We start from the raw sequence: 22,158 nt of genomic DNA, 5'->3' as shown, positions 1-22,158 counted from the left end.
GTTTGTACTACCCAAGTCTGCCACATCTCAAGGTCAAAGGCCCAATTAAATCTAATGTTGTAGCATCTGGATCAATTGAGTCGGTTAATTGTCAGAGGATAAAAATTCGCCTCATAAGAAACAGGTCAATGGGCATTAAGATAAAACAAAAAATGTTGACGTTTCCATCCCAGAGGATTAGACGCGAACCGACAAAGAAAAGGAGAAGAATAGCGCACGAATGACGAGCGAACACAGAGCCACCTCACTCCGCAGCTCTACAACTTCGACACTGTACAAGAGTTTTAGAGGTGCGTTTCTAATTTTACCCAATCTCTCTCTCTCTCGTCTATTTGACTCTGGGCTTAATTTTGATATTTGGTAATTTTGTTCTTGTTTTGGTGTTGATGGTGATATGGGTTTGTGTTGCTATTTTTCCTCTTTCTTCATTCGTTTCTTTCTGTTTCTTTTCTGACAAAGTCTCTAGGAATTCAGAGTATTTTAAGTTTTTTTAGGTTTAAGACAATGATAATATTCTGATTTTTCAAAGTCATATTTCTCTCTGTTAATTCTTGCTTTGTTTGTTTTATTTATAATTGTCAAATTTTTCGAACCAGCTCGATAAACTTCCCTGGTTCCATGTTATGTACTTTCTTAGTTTTCTTTTACATAGAGTGAAATTTAGCATTAGTACATGGTGTTTGATAAAATGTCTCTATGGTGGTTTTTGGGTGTTCTTATTGTGAATAAAGCAGATATGAGGGGGGTTTGGCGGTGTTCTGGCACTCTTTGGTGAGCCTTTAGATGCCATTCCTCTGTTGCTTAAGCCGCTTCCTCAAAGCTTGTTGCCAAAAACCCGTCATTTTGTGAGTCTTAGATGCCATTCCTCAGTTGCTTGGGCCACTTTCTGAAAGCTTGTTGCAAAAATCCCCTGTCAATAGCCATGGTTCTATAAGATTTTTTTGTTGCCTAGTGTGACAGGTAGTGCATTGACAAAAAGATTGTCAAAACTCATTTGGTGTGTGTGCCTAACTTACGGATCAAAAAAAGAAGCAACTCTTGTCATCATAATCCCTTATGCCATATGAGTCAAGATAGTTAAAATTAGTGATTTATACTGAAAGAGTATGACATGGTGGCAGTAGATTTATAAAGGTAATTGAAGGATGTTGGTTTTCTATGGTTTGCCTTGTTGGCCAGATCATTTATATGGGCCGACTTCTTGTTAACTGATATGGTAGTGTAATTAGGTTAAATTTTTGGAAAACCAGAAAATAGGATATGTGGATAACTTAATGTGGGTACATGGTGAAGTAGGCTATAGTCATACTTTATGTATTTTTACTTTTTGTTAACATATGGATTTAATTTTGTCTTTTCTTTTGTCGGCTAGGCTTGGGACTAAGTGATATTTTGAAACCTGATTTGATAATGCCATTCATCCGCACAGTGCCATTAGCACACCATTTAGCATTATACTTACCTGAGGTATACAATAGTCTGGAGTTTCTATTTCCATTAGTACTTTACCTTCATACTCCAATTTACGAGTTCTATTGCTTATAACATGCAAGGTCAATTTACTTCGGAGGATATATTGGAATTGCTACAGAGTTCCAACTTTTTGCCAACGAGTAGGTTCTCCACTTATTAAATAATTTGAAGCCCCACTTCTTGGGACTATATCATGCATGTCGTATTGGTAACTTTTATATTCTTAATATATAAGTCAAATTCTTCATCTTCGTTATATTTGCTTGTTTATGCTATTTTCCATATCAAATCATAGGGAGCTCAGCAAAGTTTTGAATTATTTCCAGGGTAGAAGAAAGCTTGTAGGTTTGAGTTATTTATTTGTGTTTAGCAAGGTGATGTTGAGAACGGTCCTTGACACTATAGGATACTTGCATGTTTGTCAAAAAAAGCTTTTGTTGGATCCAAACGTGTGAGGGGCTGGTGCTGATTTTATTTTTTGTCTGCGCAATACATTACTTAAAAAAAAAAAAACAATAATAGTAAGAGAGAGATGTAATTTTTGTTTGGTTTACCCACTCATTAACTCATGGTTATTTTGTCTTTCCTCTTTTCTTACAGTCAAATTTACTACTTTGTCTTTTCTTGAGGCACTTGAGGATTCTGTTTTTGTTTCTGGATCGTCAAAGTCTGAGTCAAAGGAAGATGACAAGGATTTAAGATCTCAATCTTGTAATCGGAATGACACTATGGAGGACTCCCATTAGCAGATACACTTTCACGTATCTTTGTTCATTTCTTTTCTCCTTGATTCTGAAGAGTTGTTGGCTATCCTTTCAATACTCTCAAGCCTTTAGAAGGCCATTGAACAAATGGGAGAACTCAGAGTTGTTCCTTGCTTGCTTAGCATCATTAGAGAGAGCCGTAACAAGGAGAATTGCATTGCAACCCTCCAAACCATCTGTTTTAATGTGGCCTCTCGGGCCATTAATTTGTGTAGTCATTCTCAATTACCTTTTTGTATCTTCTCATTTTGTCTAGATTCAGTTTCAGCTTCATCAGTTAATTTCTATCATTCTGGAAATAAGTAAAAGGAAGCTTTATTCATAAAATTGTCTCTTGTTTTGTTTTATTTTGCTTTTACTTGTGATTTGGTGTTGTAAGGAGGAAGTCTGCATTTTTGCTGTTTTAGCGAAGAAAATTTGGATGAGACGTAATGTAGTAGTGCATGGAGGGGTATTTTCTCATCCAAATAGTTTGATACAGGTGGCAGAAGCATTACTCTTACAATTTCAGGGGAATCCGTGTGTGCAGGGAAGTAATGTGAATGGTGGGGTGGAGCCTCCTGTGTCATGGAAACCACCGGTTTTTGGAAGATTTAAAGTGAATTGGGATGTGGCTCTTGATACTAAAAACAATTGTATGGGTTTGTGTGTTATTGTAAGGGATCATAAAGGATTAATACATGCTGCACTGAGAAAAACTTTAAACTGTTTACATCCCTCAGCAATAGCGGAAGCAGTTGGAGCAGTACGAGCTGCTGAATTTTGTTGTGATTTGGGCTTGCATTACGTGGTGTTAGAAGGTGATTCTTTGATCGTGGTCCAAGATATTCTTGCCTCAGCTTGGAATTGGTGCGCTCATGGACAAATTGTGGCAGATATTAGGGTGGTTCTAAACTCTAGAAGGAGTTGGATGGTCATGCATACTAAAAGGGATGCGAATCAAGTTGCACATGGACTAGCCAAGCAAGTAGTTAGGAATCAAATGGTTGTGTTTGGATAGAGGAAATTTCCAGCTGTATTTCAAATATTGTCGTTTTAGAGCATTCTACTCTTTCTATTTAGAGTGTTTAGCTCTAGATGTTTATTGGTATTATAATGGGACGAGATTTATTCAAAAAAAAAAAATGGTCCAATACATACAAGCTTGGATATTATTGGTACCAACAAAAATGTTGGTTTCTTTAGCCACATCCCTGTTTCTCACATATGGAGAAGGATAATCATTATGGAATGAAGATGATCAAGATCAAGCCCACCGAAGTAGAATTGGATGAAGATTTTGCAAAAGTTAATGGATTGGATCCAGCTTAAATTAATCTCCTCATATTCAAGAAATAGCCCATGTGCCTTGGATGATGAGCACATTGAACCATGTCCGTTGTTGGGATTTCACCCAATTTCAACATGCCAGGTCGGTTCATTCATTGGACCATTGCATTTAAATTTCGGCCTGGGTCTGCTTCTTAGTATTTGCTGTAGTCGTTACTATACAAAATTGCAATTTGTTGGTAAGGTACATTATTAACAAAATTGAAAAATTGAAGAGACATCGCAAATAATAAGGTGGTAAGTAAATTGAGGAGCCCAAGTGTAATTTCCTGTTTTCTTATTATGTTGTTGTTTTATATATTTATTTTATGATATCGTTTTAATCGGTATCTTCTATGAGCCTAACTTGATAGTTGAGACTGAAGATATATCATCACAATCACCTAAAACCATGTGTGAAAAAAATTTATGAATATTAATTATATATAGTAACTAAAATATCTTAAAAGTAAGGATATTTCCTTTAAGCCAAGTCCTTAAAGGAAATATATGTAATGTTGTAGCATCTCTGTCAATTGGGTAGCTTCCAGATTGGTTGAATCAATGCAATCGCATTGCGAGATAGAATTTAATCAGACAATAAGACGCTGCGCCCATTCATCAATTGTCGAAGCGAACCAAAAGCAGCAACCTCCTGCCCCCCTCTTCTTGGTACGTAACTGAAAATTTGGTGGCAATACTTGGTTTCAGGACATTTACCAGGTGATTTGGTTGCTATTATCACAATTATTGTGCTTAATTTTATTTTATTTACTTTTTGTAATGGGTTTTTGTCCCCCGCTTTTTATGTGATTATATAATATTACTTACAGGAGCCAGTTAATGGTTAGTATCTTTTGAAAAAAAAATCAAAGGTCTAAAAAGTTACCGAGTGCCATTTTCCATCCCAGAGGATAGAGACAAAGCGATAAAGAAAAGGAGAAGCACAGCGCAGGAATGGCGAGCGAGCATAGAGATGGCGGCGAACACATACGCATGTCTCTCCACAACTCTATACCTTTGACACTGTAGAAGAGTTCTGGTGGTGCATTTCCAATTTTACCCCCCCACTCTCTCTCTGTCTCGTTGTGTATTTGATTTTAGGCTTAATTTTGATATTCGGTAGTTTTTTTTTCATGTTTTGGTGTTGATTCGTGTCTTTCTGTTCGGTTGCTGAGAAAGTTCCGAGGAATTGAAAGTGTTTGAAGTTTTCCTAGATCCAAGACAAAGATAATATTTTGATTTTTCCAAGTCCTTTTTCTATAAAAAGTACCATTTGATCGAAAATCAAATGGAACAATTCAAATGCATACAGATTTTGATTGGGCTCATGATTCATTTGAGTGGAAAGGGTTATGCTCTTTTTATTGTTTATCAATTTCATGAGCCTCACTCACAGTCACACTTACCCAAGAAAGAGAAGAAAACAAGAGGTCCATGAGCATGGGAATTTGAATTTTAGAATATTTGGTGGTAGTAATCCTAATTTTATCTACTTTGTTTGTCAATTTCCAGGTGATTTGGTTGCTATTATAACCTCCAGAAAGCACTAGCAAAAGTAGAATAATGAAGAAACCCTATATCATTTTGAACTAACTAAAATGCACCTGACTCTGCTTTCAGGCAGTCGGCTGTAGAAAATCCTCTCGCATCCTATTATGCACAAGATTTCCTTCCCATTCCTCGTTTGTTTAAATATTGTACAGTGAGGATTTTTTTACAGTAAGCAACTCTGCTCCAAACCAACCTTTTTGCTTATAAATGAAACATCTTGATCACGTCAATATAACTTGCAGATTATTTTTGAGGGTGCAGGAATTGATGGATGAGATGGGTGTGTATAAAAGATGGGTACGGTGAAAGTGATCTCAAGAACTGGCTGTCCAACTGAAGCTAGGAACCAGGTTTTATACAATTGGAATGTCACTTGGAACTTACCCAGTTTGGGCTTGCCTCAAATACATTATACATACCACACAGGCAGGCTACTCTTTCCCACTTCTATTTTCATGCCATTTTTGGTTTAATCTCTCGTCCATTTGTTTTTGTTTTGGAGCCAATTTGGTTCTCTCCTGTACAAAACACTTTGAAGAAAAGGGATATTGCATCAATAAGTGACCAGAATTTTATGAAATTGTTGTGTTAAATGTTGCAGGCTAGCTGGTGTGACTCTAGTGGTTCCAGTGATCAATTTTTGGTGGCCGTCTTTTCCTCCGAAACTGATGAATGAGGTGTACAAGAAGCAACTAAAGAGAGATCAATGGAAACTCTGGATTGGGCACTATGCCCCTGGACTAGTCTACTGGTGGATGACCCAGAAGTGGTTCACTTATTGTTCTATCTTGCAAAGACACCCTATTCTTTTTAACAAACGCGATGTAGAAACCATCCAGAAAATGTCACAAGTGCCAATGCCTGATGAGGTAAAGCTTCCCATTACTTGTTTAGTGATGGTTTATGGCCAGTTATGACAAAATCGTGTGTTTTTGTACAAGGGGTCTACGAATCACTGCATAGAGACATAATAGTGCATTTTGGGAACTGGGAATTCGACCCAATGGAGATTAAAAATCCATTCCCTAACAATGAGGCCTATGTTCATCTCTGGCATAGTCATGAAGATAAACTTGTGCATTATGAAATGCAGCGATATTTGGTGAAGAAGCTCCCCTGGATCAGGTATCATGACGTTCCTGATGGAGGGCATCTAATGATTCACGAGAATGGTTTGTGTGAGGCTCTGTTCAGGGAACTCTTGCTTGGAGAAGAACCCTCTATCTTATAGGCCTGCTTCATCCAAAGCCGTGTGTCAAGAAATATGCTTGTATTGGTATATATGCCCATATGATATGGCCAATAAAATTCTAGTATAATGATTTGTTTGTTTATTTATTTTAGCTTAATAATTTTATGTACGTCATATATTCAACCTTTTGTAAGAAAAAGTTAGTTTCATCGACTTTAGGAAACACAACTCCAAGGAAAGGGTTAGTAAAAAAAAAAAAAAAAAAAAGGCCTTTCTCCGTATTTAGCAAATCATTAGGAGACCTATAAACATGGGTTTGTTCTTTAAAAAAAAAAAAAAAAAGGTAGTTCCTTTAATCCTAAGGCTATTTTCCGGTTTGCATTGGATACACCGTTCAGAACAGGGTGGAATAACAAGCACAGTAACTTGACTCACAAAGATGAGGCTTGTGGGAGGACTAGAGTGCTCTCAGAATTAATGAGTTTTTCAATATCTTGGAAGAAAAAGAGCTTTTTTAATAATTTTTTTCAATCTGCCCCAAAAAAAAAAAAAAAACAAAAAAAAACCTTTTTTTTTTTTTCAATAGGTAACAGTAATTAATGAAGACCTTTTGGTTTTTTAAATTCTTCCATTGTCCCAATTTCAACATCCTGGCTTTCAAGCCTAAGGCCCGTTGAGCGATCTTGATTCAATGTCTGGTCTTGGTTAATTAAACTAATAATTTTGTAATCGGAGATTACCACCGCTAGCAGGTTATTGACTGACTGGAAAAGAAAGAAAAAAAATGAGGAAAAAACTAGAAAGATCTGAAATTGAAAGACAGCTGCGTGCCAGTGTGGGAGGAGAAAAAAGAAAAGAAAAGAAAAGAAATATGTTGCCTCAGGCGTGGGAATTGGGAAAAGAAAAGAAATGACTAAGTGGAGAGCGTGCGAGTGGGACTGTCGGCCAAGTGGGAAAGAAAAGAGAAAAGAAAAAATAAAAAAGAAACAAAAAAAAATGGCCACCATAGCAGCTCGAACCCATGACCACAAGGTTAAGAGCCTTATGTAGACTAACTTTGTTAATAGCCTTCCCCCATACCGGTTCTTATTGGTTAAAACGATTAACCAATAACAAATGGTCAACTGGACCGGACCGATAATAATTTCGGTACAAATTTTTAACTGATAAGAATATCAGTTAAACGGTTACGCTTAATATCGATTCGGTCAAAACCAGTAGACGGCTGGTAATCGGTAACTGGTTAATCTGTCCACCCCTATTTAGAACTGGGTGGAATAACAAGCATAGGTTTGTGGGAGAATTAGAGTGCTATTATAATTAATGAGTTTTTCAATATCTAGGGGAAAAAAGAAGAAGAAAAAAAGAGCCTTTTTAATAATTTTTTGGGGAGAGTTCACATACTCCCTAAAACTACCACCCAATTGATAATGTCATTCTCAAACTATCAAAAATTGTCAATGTTCACCTCCGATGAGGAAACTACCCTTAGTAAATTTTTTAAAAAAATATACTAAAACTTCTAAAATGGCGAATTTAAAATTAAAAAAAATCCTATGTATAAGAAAAAAATTAAAAAAAAAAAAAATCGATTCTTTTATATAAGAAATAAACTTTTTTTTTGTTTTTTTTTTTTATAAATTTTTAAAATAAAAATTCCTGTTTTTTAAATTTTCGTTTAAGAAAATAAAAATTTTTGTTTTCTAAATCAATTTTTTTTTAAAAAAAAAAAATTCCTTTTAAATAAAAATTTCCATTTAAAAAAAATCGTTATTTTTAAATTAAATTTTCTTTTAACAAAATTAAAAAAATTATTTTTTATTAATTTTTTGAATTTATAGGGATATTTTTGTCTTATTGAGAAATACATATGGGTTTTTTTTTTTTTTTTTTTATCTTTTTGCTAACCTTAGGGGGACATTATCACAATTAAAAGTTTAAGAGGACATTGTTAATTGGGTGATAATTTGAGGGCGGCATGTGGACTTTATCCTAATTCTTTTCAATCTGGCCCAAAATGAAAAACCTATTTTTTTCAATAGGTAACAGTAATGAATACCTTTTGGTTTTTTAAATTCTTTAATTGTCCCATTTTCAACATGGCGGCTTTCAAGCCCAAGGCCCGTTGAGCGATCTTGATTCAATGTCATGCCTTGGTTAATTAAATTGATAATTTTGTAATCGGAGGTTTTCACCGCTAACAGGTTGCTTATCACATATGACAACAGACTAAGAATTGAATCTTTATTCATTTCTCATGTCAATTGCCAAGTACTTGTCCCTATCATCTAAATGTTAGCAAAGTGGGGCCTGATGCAATCAATTCATTACTTCTGAAGCCCTTAAACTTGAGGAAAATAATGTATCACACTGTATTTGGTCATCCTCAAGTTTCACCCATAGTCTTACATAAAGGGTATGGGGAACATCCCCCTGTTGACATGTCACTACCTAGTGTAACATTCGTGGCCACCTCACTATAACGTCCCCGATGAAAATTAGTTAACTGGTAACTATCTTCATGGTTCGCCTTCCTGCCCTATCCACTCGCGGGACAAAACTCAAGGATCATAACCTCTTATAAGCGAGTGACCTTAGCGGAAAACTTTTCTAGACTTTAGGAATAGAGAGTAATAATAAAACACTCACACAACATTCACCAGAGTAAACATAAATCCTTATAGAATGAAAGAAGTCACCAAATGTACCGGTCATCAGACTATCATCAAAACAATAAGGTTACATTCCTCAAAACATAATTATCTTACAAAAGATCAACGGATCAAATCCTAAGCTTAAGTAATGCTAATGAGATAAGAATCTCGATCATCTCTACTCGAGTAGTTCCTCCATCATCCCACATGGACTTCAACCATACTAGGTCCATATCCTCAAAAATGACTCGGATTAGGTCCTATGCAATCACTCAAGTTTGGTCCATAGGTATTTCCTTCTATGCTAGCTAAACCGCGCAATTATTCATAATGAAAGGGGAAGACAAAAAAAAAAAAAAAAAAAAGGGTAAGTCTAAGACTTAATGAATATTAACACAGATAATACCCATGCCAGTTTAGTAATGAACTCTGGTTTTTATAAGTATGCAACACTTCCATCATGACAATTTATTATAAGCGTGATATAGATATATGATATATGCATATGATATAAAGTAATAGTCATAGTTCAACACTATAGTCTATTCGAAATATTACTCATTCTCAGTAGGGTTGGCGCTGTCCCGAGGGACCTATAATACAATGCTAGTGCCCCAGCCATTGTACGCTATCGTACATAATATTAGCGGCATGACCGAGTATGACCTCGGGTGGCCCACACCGCTAATGATGTCCGTCCTATAGTAACCAAGTCATTTGGGATGACTGGGCTTGGTCACGAAACCATTGGATCCAAAGCCTACATAATACTCACACATTTGACCATAAAGCTAACATATATAGTAAGCTAACATATATAGTAAACCCATGGCTATTATACCACACGTACCGCTATACTATGTTATACGATGCAAATTATTTTGTCTGTATTTTACATGCATGTTTCTTTACAAGTCTTACTTTTATTAACATATTTAGCACAATGTTTTGCAAAAAATGCTAGAGTTCATGGGCAACAAGTATACATTGTGAGAGTTGTAAATATGTATGTTTTTTGTACACAAAATAGGCGTGCAGTTATGGAAAAAATAGTGCAGAGTATTATGTGAGTTAAAACTCACCTGGGTGTCCTAAGTCCTCCGAGTAAACCTCCAAACGTTCCGGGTCCTCCAAATCTGTGGAAAACCTTCTATTAGTCATAATCCTATCTAAAAACAACCTTAGAAACATGAAAACCGAAACTATTCGACAACTTGGTTAAAATGGTGTTTTCTCTGAAAACTCACTGACCGTATGTCCGGTATCAAGACCGTACGTCCGTCCTGAAAGTTTTAAGTAGAACCTCATTTGTTCCAAACATCCATCTATCCTTCCAAATCGTTTCTAAACACATCTAAATGGATTTCTAAGACCTCTTATCTCCAAATGAGGTCACCATGCAAAAGATAATACATCTAATAAAGACAAACGCTAACTTTAACAAGATTAAAGCACAATCTAGCTAGAAACTAAAAACTAACAATTAAGCTAGCATTAGAACAGGGTAACAACTAAGTAACGAGCTAGGTTAAAGAGTGTTACCTTCTTGAAGCGAAACTTCAAGAACTTCCTCTCTGATAGCACAAATCTCACAAAACACACTCACAAGAGTTCTAGTAGCCTAGGGGCAAGTTAAGCAGTGAGCAGGGCGTGTGAAACTGAAGGGGGTAGGAGTATTTATAGGGAAAGGAAATCTGAAGCGTTTACCAACTCCCCTAAAAAGCAACGGACGTCAGGTACTATTGGGGCGTATGTCCTGTACTGTTTACACAGCGGTCCAAAGGCTGTATAGTGCGTCCAGGTATTATCCAGAGGTTCTCCAAAAAGCAACGTATGTCTGGGTGGTCCACAGGTGTACGTCCGTGTGGTCCCCATTGTACTATTGTCAGCATACGTACGGTGGTCCCCCCCGTGTACGTCCGGTAACCCTAGCGTATGTCTAGTCAAAAAGTCCAAAAATTTCAAAAAGACTCTACAGCTGACCCTAGTCACCCAAAGCCCAAATGAACCTCTCTTTTAACTAAGTCACCTAAGCTTAATTAATTATTTAGGTCACTACACTCACACACCCTAATCTCAGGATTTGTGAAGTTAGGAGATCAATTTCAATAAGACTTTGGCAGTTTAAATAGCCAAGGGGACCTCTGGTATGAGGATTCGAACACTCTCTTATTCTCAAACAGTCAAACACTTTGTCACCTTCTTACAACCTCATGAAAGCAAATATTGACTTAAGCGTTGGAGTTATCTCCCGTCAGGCCATTTCCGGCAAGCTCTCTACCTCATTGTTCATTGTCTTGCAGGTGTTGGCACGTCACCAACAGGCAGGGGTGGGCCTACACCATGCCTTGGGTGGGGGGGGGGGGGGGGGGGGTCCATGGCACCCCCAAGGATTTCTAAAGCCTTCGTAAACAAAAATTTATATATATTATGCCCTTATAAGGGCCCCGACAAGGTTTTTACTACCAAGAAAAGTTTTAACACCCGCCACATGCTATACCTCAAAAAAAAAAAAAAAAAAAAAAAGTCATCTCCTAGACGCCTAGTCAACTAGGCAACTAGAGGAAAACAAAAATAAACGAAAAAAGCATTTAAAAACTTTTTATAATTGTAGATAACAGAAAATAAACCTATAAGAAACTTTTTATAGAAACTTGCAACACTAAGACTTAAATAAATAAATAAATAAATAATGACAAATAAAATATAATAATACTGAAATTAATTAGTGTGTTTAAGAGGTATGCGTGAAATTTATTAGTGTAGTAGTATTGAAATTTATTTGGCAGCATGAAAACTAGGCGTGCCTTTTTCAGCCGATGTACTAATTAAAATGCAACACCTTTAATTTTTTTTAAAAAAAAATTAGATAACTTCTTTTTATTGTGTTCTTTCATTTCTTCTTCTAATTCTTTTTTTTTTTTTTTTTTTTGTTGAAGCATTCAACTAACACCCGATTGTGTTTGGTTTGTTTCTAAGAAATCGCTTAAGATAATGCGGATTCCTAAAAAGTTGCTCATTTTTCTTATACCTTATAAATTGTGCGTATTTTATTTTTTTCATTTGTTTATATTATTATGTATTTATGATGCCGTTATATTAAAATCTTGAATATTTACTTTGATTTTTTTTTTTTTTTGGCAAATTTAATTTTACATGAACACTAATAGAGGATTATATATTAAAATCTTGAATATTTACTTTGATTTTTTTTTTTGGCAAATTTAATTTTACATGAACACTAATAGAGGATTATATATATATTGTGTGTGTGTGTGAAAGTTCAGACCCCAAAAAAAAAAATAAATAAATAAAATAAAAAAAAAAAATTATAGTTCTGTCCATGCCAACAGGAAAATTGTCCTAACATCTACTATGAGCCTAGTTGCACCCCTAGATGATAGAGTTATTTCATAAATTCCTTTTGTGGCCCTTTTTTTTTTTTTTTTGGGGTGAAAACATGACTTTCATTTACTTTCACTGAGTTGAAATAAACATCTAGAACCCACCAGGTTCTAAATTTGAAGAGCACAGAGCTCTAAGTTCACAATAGATGTAATACAGCTTGGGTTCTCATCCACCCATAATCGCTCAGTGGGACATTGGAGGCCCACCTTCGCCAACCCATGTGCAGCTTGATTGCCCAGCCTTTGAACATGTCGCACCATCCAGCTCCTTCGCGTTCCAAGTGTTGGGTGGTCCCTCTTATGTGGGGACCACATAGGCTACAACAAAACAAGGAGTTTTGTTTGTAGTAAGATTCTAATACATGGTGAGTGTTTAAGTGAGACACGTAAGACAAAAATAATAAAAAGGAAAAAGAAGGAGTGCTGCGTACAGGGAGAGTGCGGCGCAAGGAGAGAAAGAAAAAGAAAAAGGAGAAAAAAGGGTTTCGCCTATTCACATCCGTCAGAGATTGGAGGTTCGTTTGTGGTCCGATCTTGATGCAATTTTAGAGTGTTGCTCCTGACGACGAGTGCTACGTATTGACTGGTGTCGATCGTTGGAATTCCTCTCCAATCGCTTGGTTGCTAATACCTACTTGGTGAGATCTTTCTTTATTCTTGTTGGAATCCACTTTAGGGTGATGAATTTATGTTTAATCCAAGAATGCATGTATTCTTGATGTGGTGATAACCTCTACATATTTCTCTAGGGAAGACAAATTGTAAACTCATTATTGTTGATAGTGGAAGATTTAACTGGACTAGGTCCCGTGGTTTTTACCTTCGCATTGGAGGGTTTTCCACGTAAAAATCTTGGTGTCTTGCTTGTGGGTTTGCTTGATTATTATTTTGCTATTGTGTTACTATTTAATTTGCACAAAGAGGGGTAGATTAATTCCGCTGAGCATCTGAAATTGGTGTTCACCCCTAACAAAGTGGTATCAGAGCCTTTGGTTCATTGTTTGTGTGGAGTTCTTGTGTGAATTAAATGGAAGAGTCATCTAATAGCATGATTAAACTCACAGCTTCCAATTATTCAATTTGGAAGACTAGGATGGAAGATATTTTGTATTGCAAGGAATTGTTTGACCCCATTGAATTGAAAGGTGTTAAACCAGTTGCTGTAACCAACGATGATTGGAAGAAATTGAATAGGAAAGCCATTGGATATATTAGGCAGTGGGTTGATCAAAGTGTCTTTCATCACGTAGCCAAAGAAGTTGATGCCTATGGTCTTTGGCAGAAGTTAGAGAGTCTTTATGAACGAAAGACTGCTCAAAACAAAGCCTTTGTGATAAGAAGGCTTGTGAATTTGAAGTACAAAGATGGGCATAGTGTTACGGAGCATCTGAGTAATTTTCAGGGAATGTTGAACGAGTTGTCTACCATGAAACTTGCACTAGATGATGAGGTGCAAACATTACTTGTGTTGAGTTCTTTGCCAGACAGTTGGGAAACGTTGGTGGTGTCACTCAGTAATTTGGCTCCCAATGGTGTGATAACTATGGGTATGGTAAAAGACAGCATGTTCAATGAAGAGGCAAGAAGGAAAGAGCAAGGTATTTCTTCTCATTCAGATGCACTTGTTATAGAAAGGCGGGGGAGAAGTAAAAGCAGAAAACCTCACAGGTATGACAGTCGTGACAAGTCAAGAGGAAAGTCCTATTCAAAAATGAACATAAAATGTTTTCACTGTGGCAAGCCTGGGCATATAAGAAGAGATTGCAGAAAGTTTAAGAGGGAACAGTTGAAAGGAAAAGACGAAGAACGTCAAGAAGAAAAAGACATTGCAGCAGTTGCATCTGATGGTGATGTGGTATTTGCTTTTGATGAAGCTTATGCTAATCTCGCATGTGATGAATCTACGTGGGTAGTTGATACAGCAGCATCTTTTCATATTATTCCACATAGAGATTTCTTCTCTTCCTACACCAGTGGCGATTTTGGTTGGGTTAGGATGGGAAATGAAGCAAAGTGTAAAGTTGTGGGCATGGGAGATATACAGCTAGAAACCAGCATTGGGTGCAAATTGATTCTCAAGGATGTTAGGCATGTTCCTGAAATGCGCTTCAACTTGATTTCTATTGGAAAACTTGATGATGAAGGCTACCACAATTACCTTGGAGGTGGACAGTGGAAATTGAGTAAGGGTTGTCTTATCTTAGCCAGGGGAAAGAAGACTAACACTCTCTACAAGACAGCTGGAAGACTAGTCAAGGGAGATGCGATTGTTGTTGAGAATGAAAACTCCACTGAGCTATGGCACAAGAGGCTTGGTCACATGAGTGAGAAGGGACTTCAGATTCTCGCCAAGGAACAGTTCCTGCCTAATAGTAAAGGTACGCCACTAACGCCCTGTACTCATTGTCTTGTTGGAAAACAAAGAAGAGTTTCATTTCAAAAATCATCTTCATCAAGAAAGTCTAATATTCTTGATTTAGTTTACACTGATGTCTGCACTATGAACACTAAAACTCTAGGTGGTTCACTTTATTATGTGACTTTTATTGATGACCACTTTAGAAAGGTATGGGTGTTTGCTTTGAAAACCAAAGATCAGGTATTGGGTATGTTCAAAGCCTTTCATATGAAGGTTGAAAGAGAAACTGAAGGCAGTTAAAATGCGTCCGTGCAGACAATGGTGGTGAATACAGAGGACCGTTTGAAGAGTATTGCAAAAGCCATGGGATCAGGCTTGAGAAAACTGTGCCCAAGACTCCGCAGCATAATGGCGTAGCAGAGAGAATGAATAGAACCATCTGTGAGAGAATCAGGTGTATGCTCTCTCATGCAAAATTGCCTAAACATTTTTGGGGTGAGGCAATGAGGACAGCAGTTGACTTGATAAATCTTTCTCCTTCAGTCCCTTTGGATGGTAACATTCCTCAAAGGGTTTGGACAGGAAAAGATGTTTTTTTTGAGCACTTGAGAGTGTTTGGCTGCAGGGCATTCGTCCATATTCCTAGAGATGAGAGGTTAAAGCTTGATAGCAAAGTCAAGCAATGTATCTTCATGGGTTATGGGCATGAGGAGTTTGGTTACAGATTGTGGGATCCAGTTAATAAGAAAATCATACGAATCAGAGATGTCGTATTCTTTGAAGATCAAACCATTGAAGACTTGGATCAGAAAAGGGCAGAGTCTCTGAGTGAATACCGTGTTGATTTGGATCCAGTTATTCCTCCTTGTGTGATGCATGATGAACACATGGGAGATGTACAAGAAGAACAAGTTGATACAGTTGGTGAAAATGGTGAGACTACAATTGATAATATGGAGTCAGAAGAGCATCTAGAGCAAGCTTCTTTAGAACCAGCCGCTGAGATTCAGTTGAGAAGATCTACCAGAAACCGACAGCCTTCCAGAACGTATTCAGTCAATGAGTATGTGCTACTTTCTAATGGGGGAGAGCCAGAAAGTTATCAAGAGGTTATGCTACATGACCAGAAAAATCAATGGTTAGAAGCCATGCAAGACGAGATGAAATCCTTGCATGAGAATCACACATATGATTTGGTGGAACTGCCTAAGGGCAAGAGAGCACTCAAGAACAAATGGGTGTTCAGATGCAAGATTGAACCAAACAGATCACAGCCAAGGTACAAGGCGCGACTAGTTGCAAAGGGGTTCGGTCAAAAGAAGGGCATTGATTTTGATGAAATTTTCTCACCCGTGGTAAAGATGTCTTCGATCAGAGTTGTTTTGAGTTTGGCTGCCAAAATGAATTTGGAGATCGAACAACTTGATGTGAAGACTGCTTTCCTTCATGGTGACTTGGATGAGGAAATTTATATGGAGCAACCAGAGGGGTTCACAGCTAAAGGCAAAGAACACTTAGTGTGTCGGTTGAAAAAGAGCTTGTACGGACTCAAGCAGGCACCAAGACAGTGGTATAAGAAGTTTGATTCTTTTATGGTTGATCATGGGTATGAGAGAACTACAGCAGATCATTGTGTGTTTGTGAAGAAATTCTCTGATGGAGAATTTATTATTCTCTTGCTGTATGTGGACGACATGTTGATTGTTTGTCGTGACACTAGTAAAATTGACAGATTGAAGAAAGAATTGAGTAAGTCCTTTGCTATGAAGGACTTGGGACCCGCAAAGCATATCCTTGGTATGAAGATCTCTCGTGATAGGAAGAAAGGAAAATTGTGGCTATCACAAGAGAGTTATATCGAGAAGGTATTGGACAGGTTCAACATGAGCAAGGCAAAACCGGTGAGCTCTACACTTGCAGGGCATTTGAAGTTGAGTTCAAAGCAAAGTCCTACAAGTGAGAAAGAAAAAGATGAAATGAAGAAAGTGCCTTACGCATCAGCCGTGGGTAGCTTGATGTACGCCATGGTGTGTACGAGGCCTGATATCGCTCATGCAGTTGGAGTTGTTAGTCGGTTCCTTTCTAATCCTGGTAAAGAACATTGGGCAGCTGTGAAATGGATTCTCAGGTATCTCAGAGGTACTTCGAGAGTATGTTTGTGCTTTGGCAGTGGTCAACAGGTGCTTGATGGGTTTACAGATGCAGATATGGCTGGGGATATTGATTCTAGAAAATCTACTTCAGGGTACCTGATTACTTATTCAGGGGGAGTAGTGCCATGGCAGTCCAGATTGCAGAAATGTGTTGCTTTGTCTACCACAGAGGCAGAGTACATTGCTATTACTGAAGCGGCTAAAGAATTGTTATGGATGAAAAAGTTCTTACAAGAACTGGGTTTACAGCAAGAGAGGTATGTGCTTTACTGTGACAGTCAGAGTGCCATCCATCTCAGTAAGAATTCAACTTTCCATTCAAGATCGAAACATATTGATGTTAAGTGTCATTGGATTCGTGATGCACTGGAGGATAAGCTGTTACAGATTGAGAAAATCCATACTGATGATAATGGGTCAGATATGATGACTAAATCGTTGCCTATGCAAAAGCTTGAAATTTGCAGAAGCGCGGCGGGCTTGGTGGAGCCCCCCACATAGTCGGGAGGGGGAGATTTGTTGGGTGGTCCCTCTTATGTGGGGACCACATAGGCTACAACAAAACAAGGAGTTTTGTTTGTAGTAAGATTCTAATACATGGTGAGTGTTTAAGTGAGACACGTAAGACAAAAATAATAAAAAGGAAAAAGAAGGAGTGCTGCGTACAGGGAGAGTGCGGCGCAAGGAGAGAAAGAAAAAGAAAAAGGAGAAAAAAGGGTTTCGCCTATTCACATCCGTCAGAGATTGGAGGTTCGTTTGTGGTCCGATCTTGATGCAATTTTAGAGTGTTGCTCCTGACGACGAGTGCTACGTATTGACTGGTGTCGATCGTTGGAATTCCTCTCCAATCGCTTGGTTGCTAATACCTACTTGGTGAGATCTTTCTTTATTCTTGTTGGAATCCACTTTAGGGTGATGAATTTATGTTTAATCCAAGAATGCATGTATTCTTGATGTGGTGATAACCTCTACATATTTCTCTAGGGAAGACAAATTGTAAACTCATTATTGTTGATAGTGGAAGATTTAACTGGACTAGGTCCCGTGGTTTTTACCTTCGCATTGGAGGGTTTTCCACGTAAAAATCTTGGTGTTTTGCTTGTGGGTTTGCTTGATTATTATTTTGCTATTGTGTTACTATTTAATTTGCACAAAGAGGGGTAGATTAATTCCGCTGAGCATCTGAAATTGGTGTTCACCCCTAACACCAAGAATAGCCCGTGCATCGTCAATAATATGCTCAAAAGATCTCAAGCTGTGGTTGGGATCCTTCAAAGTTTGGACCACCAGCAAGGAATCACCTTCAAGAATGATATCTTGAAAATTCTGCTGGCTCTTGGATACCTGTAATCCTTTTACACGTAGCTGCATTGACGTGGCCCTAGTGATCCCATATAATAATCTCGATTCCCATGCATTTCAGGTTCTTGTCTATGGCTACGTCCTAGTTCACCTTGACGCGCCCAAAAGGAGGGCGTTCCCATTTCACCAGACTATTGGCCGAGTTCAGGGCACTCCCATTTACCCTCTCCTCAGTTCCTGTCGTGAGGCTTTGCATGAGAACATCTACCTCTTTGACAATACTATTCGGGGAGCTGAAAGTACCTCCATGCACCACAATATTTCGGCGCGCCCATATTTTCTTAGCAACCAAGACTGTCTGCTGTAATTCCTGCCTCTTGCATCGGTCCATCAAATTTACCACGACCTCCAAAAACGAGTGGAAGGTTCCATGGCTCTTCTGGATACTTCGGTTACATGCACTCCAGACATCAACTGCAGCCGGGCACTCCCATAACGCATGTAACACAGTTTCAGCATCCCTGTTACAGAGAATACACCAATCATCCGTTAGAATACCCCTCTTCTGAAGATTTGCCTTGGTAGGAAGTATATTCTGACATGCCCTCCATAAGAATACTTTTGCTGCATTTGGAACGTCTAGCCCCCACAGATCCTTCCACAAAGGAGTGAACCCTGATCTAGCATAGCCTTCCCCATTTTTCCTTGCTTGCCTCTCCTTCTCCATGTGATATGCACTTCTGGACTGTGAAGTTACCTGTGGCAGATGGTCTCCAAATCAGCTTATCAGGTTGCCCATATTTACTAATTGGGATATTACATATTAGTTCAGCTTCCTTCGCCTGGAACACAGTTTGGATCAATGAGGTCTTCCATTCACCCATACTATGGTTGATGAGATCAGACACCTTGGTTGCACGTGCGAGCTGATTAGAAGGAGGAGATTGCACTTCGTACGTAGTTGGCCTAAGAATCCATTTGGCTCCCCAAACCGTAATCAATTTACCATCTCCAACCCGCCACAGCACGCCTTCTTGAAGAAGGTCACGTGCTGCATGTAGGCTCCGCTATGCATAGGATGGTCTACTACCGATTTTGGCCTCCAAAAAACTTGTTAAGGGAAAGTACTTTTGTAGCTTTTAAAATTATTATTTGATCAAAATTCAATAATAATTAATCACAAGTCCATAGTTATTTTAAGAGTTACATCATTCTTAAAAAAACCTCAAGAAGCGCTTTTAACATTACTCTAAATAGCGATATTGCGCGAAAATTGTAGGTCAATTTAATATTTTAACCTGTTGTTTGATTTTAATTGTTTGCGTTTTGCTTTAATGAGTGACTACTATTTTCTATGTACACCTTATTTGTTCCGGGCACGAATGGAGAAACTGCAATAACATTAGCCTAGCTAGAAGATAAACAATGTTTGGGAATGAGCTTTGATAATCAGATTAGACCCATTTCTAATGGGACCCACTCAATTTCGTAATCCACAAGTTAAGCTTTTAAACTTAAAAATAATCTTTGAATTACTGTGAAAAGCAATCATGCAAAGCTACCATTTCATCTTTGATTCTTAACACTACTTTTAATTACTCTGCTTTTTAATTATTTTAACACCGGCATGCTTATTGTTTAAGCACGCCGGTGTACTAAAAATTACTACTCAACCATATATACTCTCTCCCGAACACTTGAAAATAAAAATAGATTAGAATTTGTAATTTACAATATTAAATTGTCACTGGCTCACGGTAAAACGATTGATTGTAACACTAAACATTATTTTTAAAAATTCTCAGCTCATGGTGGCACTGAAAGGTTCACCATAAGTTTTTAATTTTCCTAGACGCCATCGTTGATTAAAATAAACAGTATAGTGTGTTGGTGTGCATGTTACAATTCAAAAATCCGAAATTACTGTTTCTCTTTTAGATTAATTTTGGTTTTTGGATGGATTGAATGATTTGAATCCACGAAGACAAAAAAGGAATAAAGTAAGGAATAACAAAAAAAATTCGGGTCACCTTAATTTTTAAATAACTGTGAAAAGCATTAGTCATGCAAAGCTATTGTTTCTTCTTTGATTCTTCCACTATTTTTTATTAATTACTCTGCTTTTTGTCTCGAAAAGAGACTTAAAACCGTGTTGAATGGGAAAGCCAGAAAACATGGCGTGTTGTCGGTTGTGGTGCTACAGAGCCCAAGAAATGGCAGGGAGAGTGTAAACTGCGATTGGTAGATTTAGCTTAGCCTGGGTTCCCCCAACGCAACAAGAGATTCAAATCTTTAAAGCTAATGAATTTAATGGTATTTGTTTAATGCATAGGGTTTTAGCTTTTTATGGGGTGGGTGAGATGCTTTTAAGGGGAATCGAATTTGTGTGTAACCGCGACCATTCTTTCACGCGCGCATTTTAATTATGTTTCCTTCCTTCGGTGCCTTCCAGGTGATTGCTGCCTCTTTGCCACGTGGCGTCCCCTGGAACTGGCAGAAATGTCCTTCCCCCTTCCAACTTTTCCCTATCTTTTATATATATATATATATATATATATATTTCTCCCTACTCACTCCAAATCATCACTGCTATCCCAAGCAACACCTCCCCTCTTTTTGAATAAAATATTACTCTCTTATTTTTATTTTTTAATTTTTTTTTCCTCCATTTTTTTTTTATTTTTTATTTTTAATTTTGAATTGGTCACCTTTAACTATGGAATTTTACATCATCAGGATTGTTACAATCTACTTTATTAGTCTATATTTTTTTAAAAAAATTATAAATAAGTGTCCAATAAAATTACAGTTTGACCGCAAACAATCTAATAGTGTTAAATTAATTACCGCCAGCACACTAAACCGTGTTTGGGGAGACATTATCAATTGGGTGGTAATTTGAGAGGGATATGTGGATTTTACCCTAATTTGTTTCAATTTGGCCCAAAATGAAAAACCAATTTTTTCAATACGTAACAATAATGAATAACCATTTGATTTTTTTTAATTCTTTAATTGTCCCATTTTCAACATGCCGGCTTTCATGCCCAAGGCCCGTTGAGCGATCCCGATTCAATGTTACGCCTTGGTTAATTAAATTGATAATTTTGTAATTGGAGATTCTCATCGCTAGCAGGTTGCCAATCACAGATGACAACAGACTAAGAATTGAATCCTTATTCATTTCTCATGTCGATTGCCAAGTACTTGTCCCTATCATCTAAATGTTAGCAAAGTGGGGCCCGATGCAATAAATTCATTACTTCTAAAGCCCTTAAATTTGAGGAAAATAATGTATCACACTGCATTGAGTCATCCTCAAGTTTCACCCATAGTCTTACATAAGGGGTATGGGGAATGTCCCCCTATTGACATGTCACTACCCAATGTCACATCTGTGGCCACCTCATACAACCTAATCTCGAGATTTGTGAAGTTAGAGGATCAATTTCAATAAGACTTAGGTATAATAAATAGCCAAGGGGATTCGAACAATAAGATTTGTGAGGATTCGAACACTCTCTTATTCTCAAATACTTTATCACCTTCTTACAACCTCATGAAAGCAGATATTGGCTTAAGCATTAGAGTTATCTCTTGTAAGGCCATTCCGACAAGCTCTCTTGTAAGGCCATTCCGACAAGCTCTCTATCTCATTGTTCATTGTCTTGGAGGTGTTGACATGTCACCAGTAAGCAGGGGCAGGCCTACACCATGCCTTGGGGGGTCCATGGCACCCCAAGGATTTCTAAAGCCTTTGTAAACAAAAGTTTATACATGTTATGCCCTTATAAGGGCCCCGACAAGGTTTTTACCCCCAAGAAAAGTTTTAACACCCGCCACATGCTATACCTAAAAAAAAAAAAAAAAAAATCATCTCATACACACCTAGTCAACTAGGCAACTAGAGGAAAAACAAAAACAAATTAAAAAAAAAAAAAAAAAAAAAAGGCATTTAAAAACTTTTTATAATCGTAGATAACAAGAAAATA

At 37.5% G+C, this 22,158-nt stretch overlaps 2 protein-coding genes across 5 annotated transcripts; both read left to right on the top strand.

The window, feature by feature from the left end:
- The first annotated feature begins 25 nt into the window (after window positions 1-25).
- LOC148584001 (uncharacterized) lies at window positions 26-3,607 on the top strand. 4 transcript variants are annotated; one of them, XM_088519220.1, is made up of 4 exons: window positions 26-290; window positions 1,373-1,467; window positions 1,554-1,613; window positions 2,767-3,607. In XM_088519220.1, exons 1-4 carry the CDS (start codon window positions 221-223, stop codon window positions 3,235-3,237), a joined length of 696 nt encoding a protein of 231 aa, XP_088375346.1. In that variant the 5' UTR covers window positions 26-220; the 3' UTR covers window positions 3,238-3,607. The 4 variants fall into 4 exon arrangements, with proteins under 4 accessions (XP_088375346.1, XP_088375345.1, XP_088375348.1 ...); XM_088519219.1 differs by having other exon boundaries at window positions 2,719-3,607; XM_088519222.1 differs by lacking the exon at window positions 1,554-1,613.
- An 895-nt stretch (window positions 3,608-4,502) lies between these two features.
- On the top strand, window positions 4,503-6,330 carry LOC132162781 (uncharacterized). Its single transcript, XM_088519105.1, has 3 exons — window positions 4,503-4,573; window positions 5,701-5,968; window positions 6,193-6,330. Exons 1-3 carry the CDS (start codon window positions 4,503-4,505, stop codon window positions 6,328-6,330), a joined length of 477 nt encoding a protein of 158 aa, XP_088375231.1.
- The last annotated feature ends 15,828 nt before the right edge of the window (window positions 6,331-22,158 follow it).

The sequence above is a fragment of the Corylus avellana genome, chromosome 8, assembly GCF_965113065.1.
Source record: "Corylus avellana chromosome 8, dhCorAvel1.hap1.2, whole genome shotgun sequence".
NCBI lineage: Eukaryota > Viridiplantae > Streptophyta > Magnoliopsida > Fagales > Betulaceae > Corylus > Corylus avellana.
This window is presented reverse-complemented; position numbering and strand designations above follow the sequence as displayed.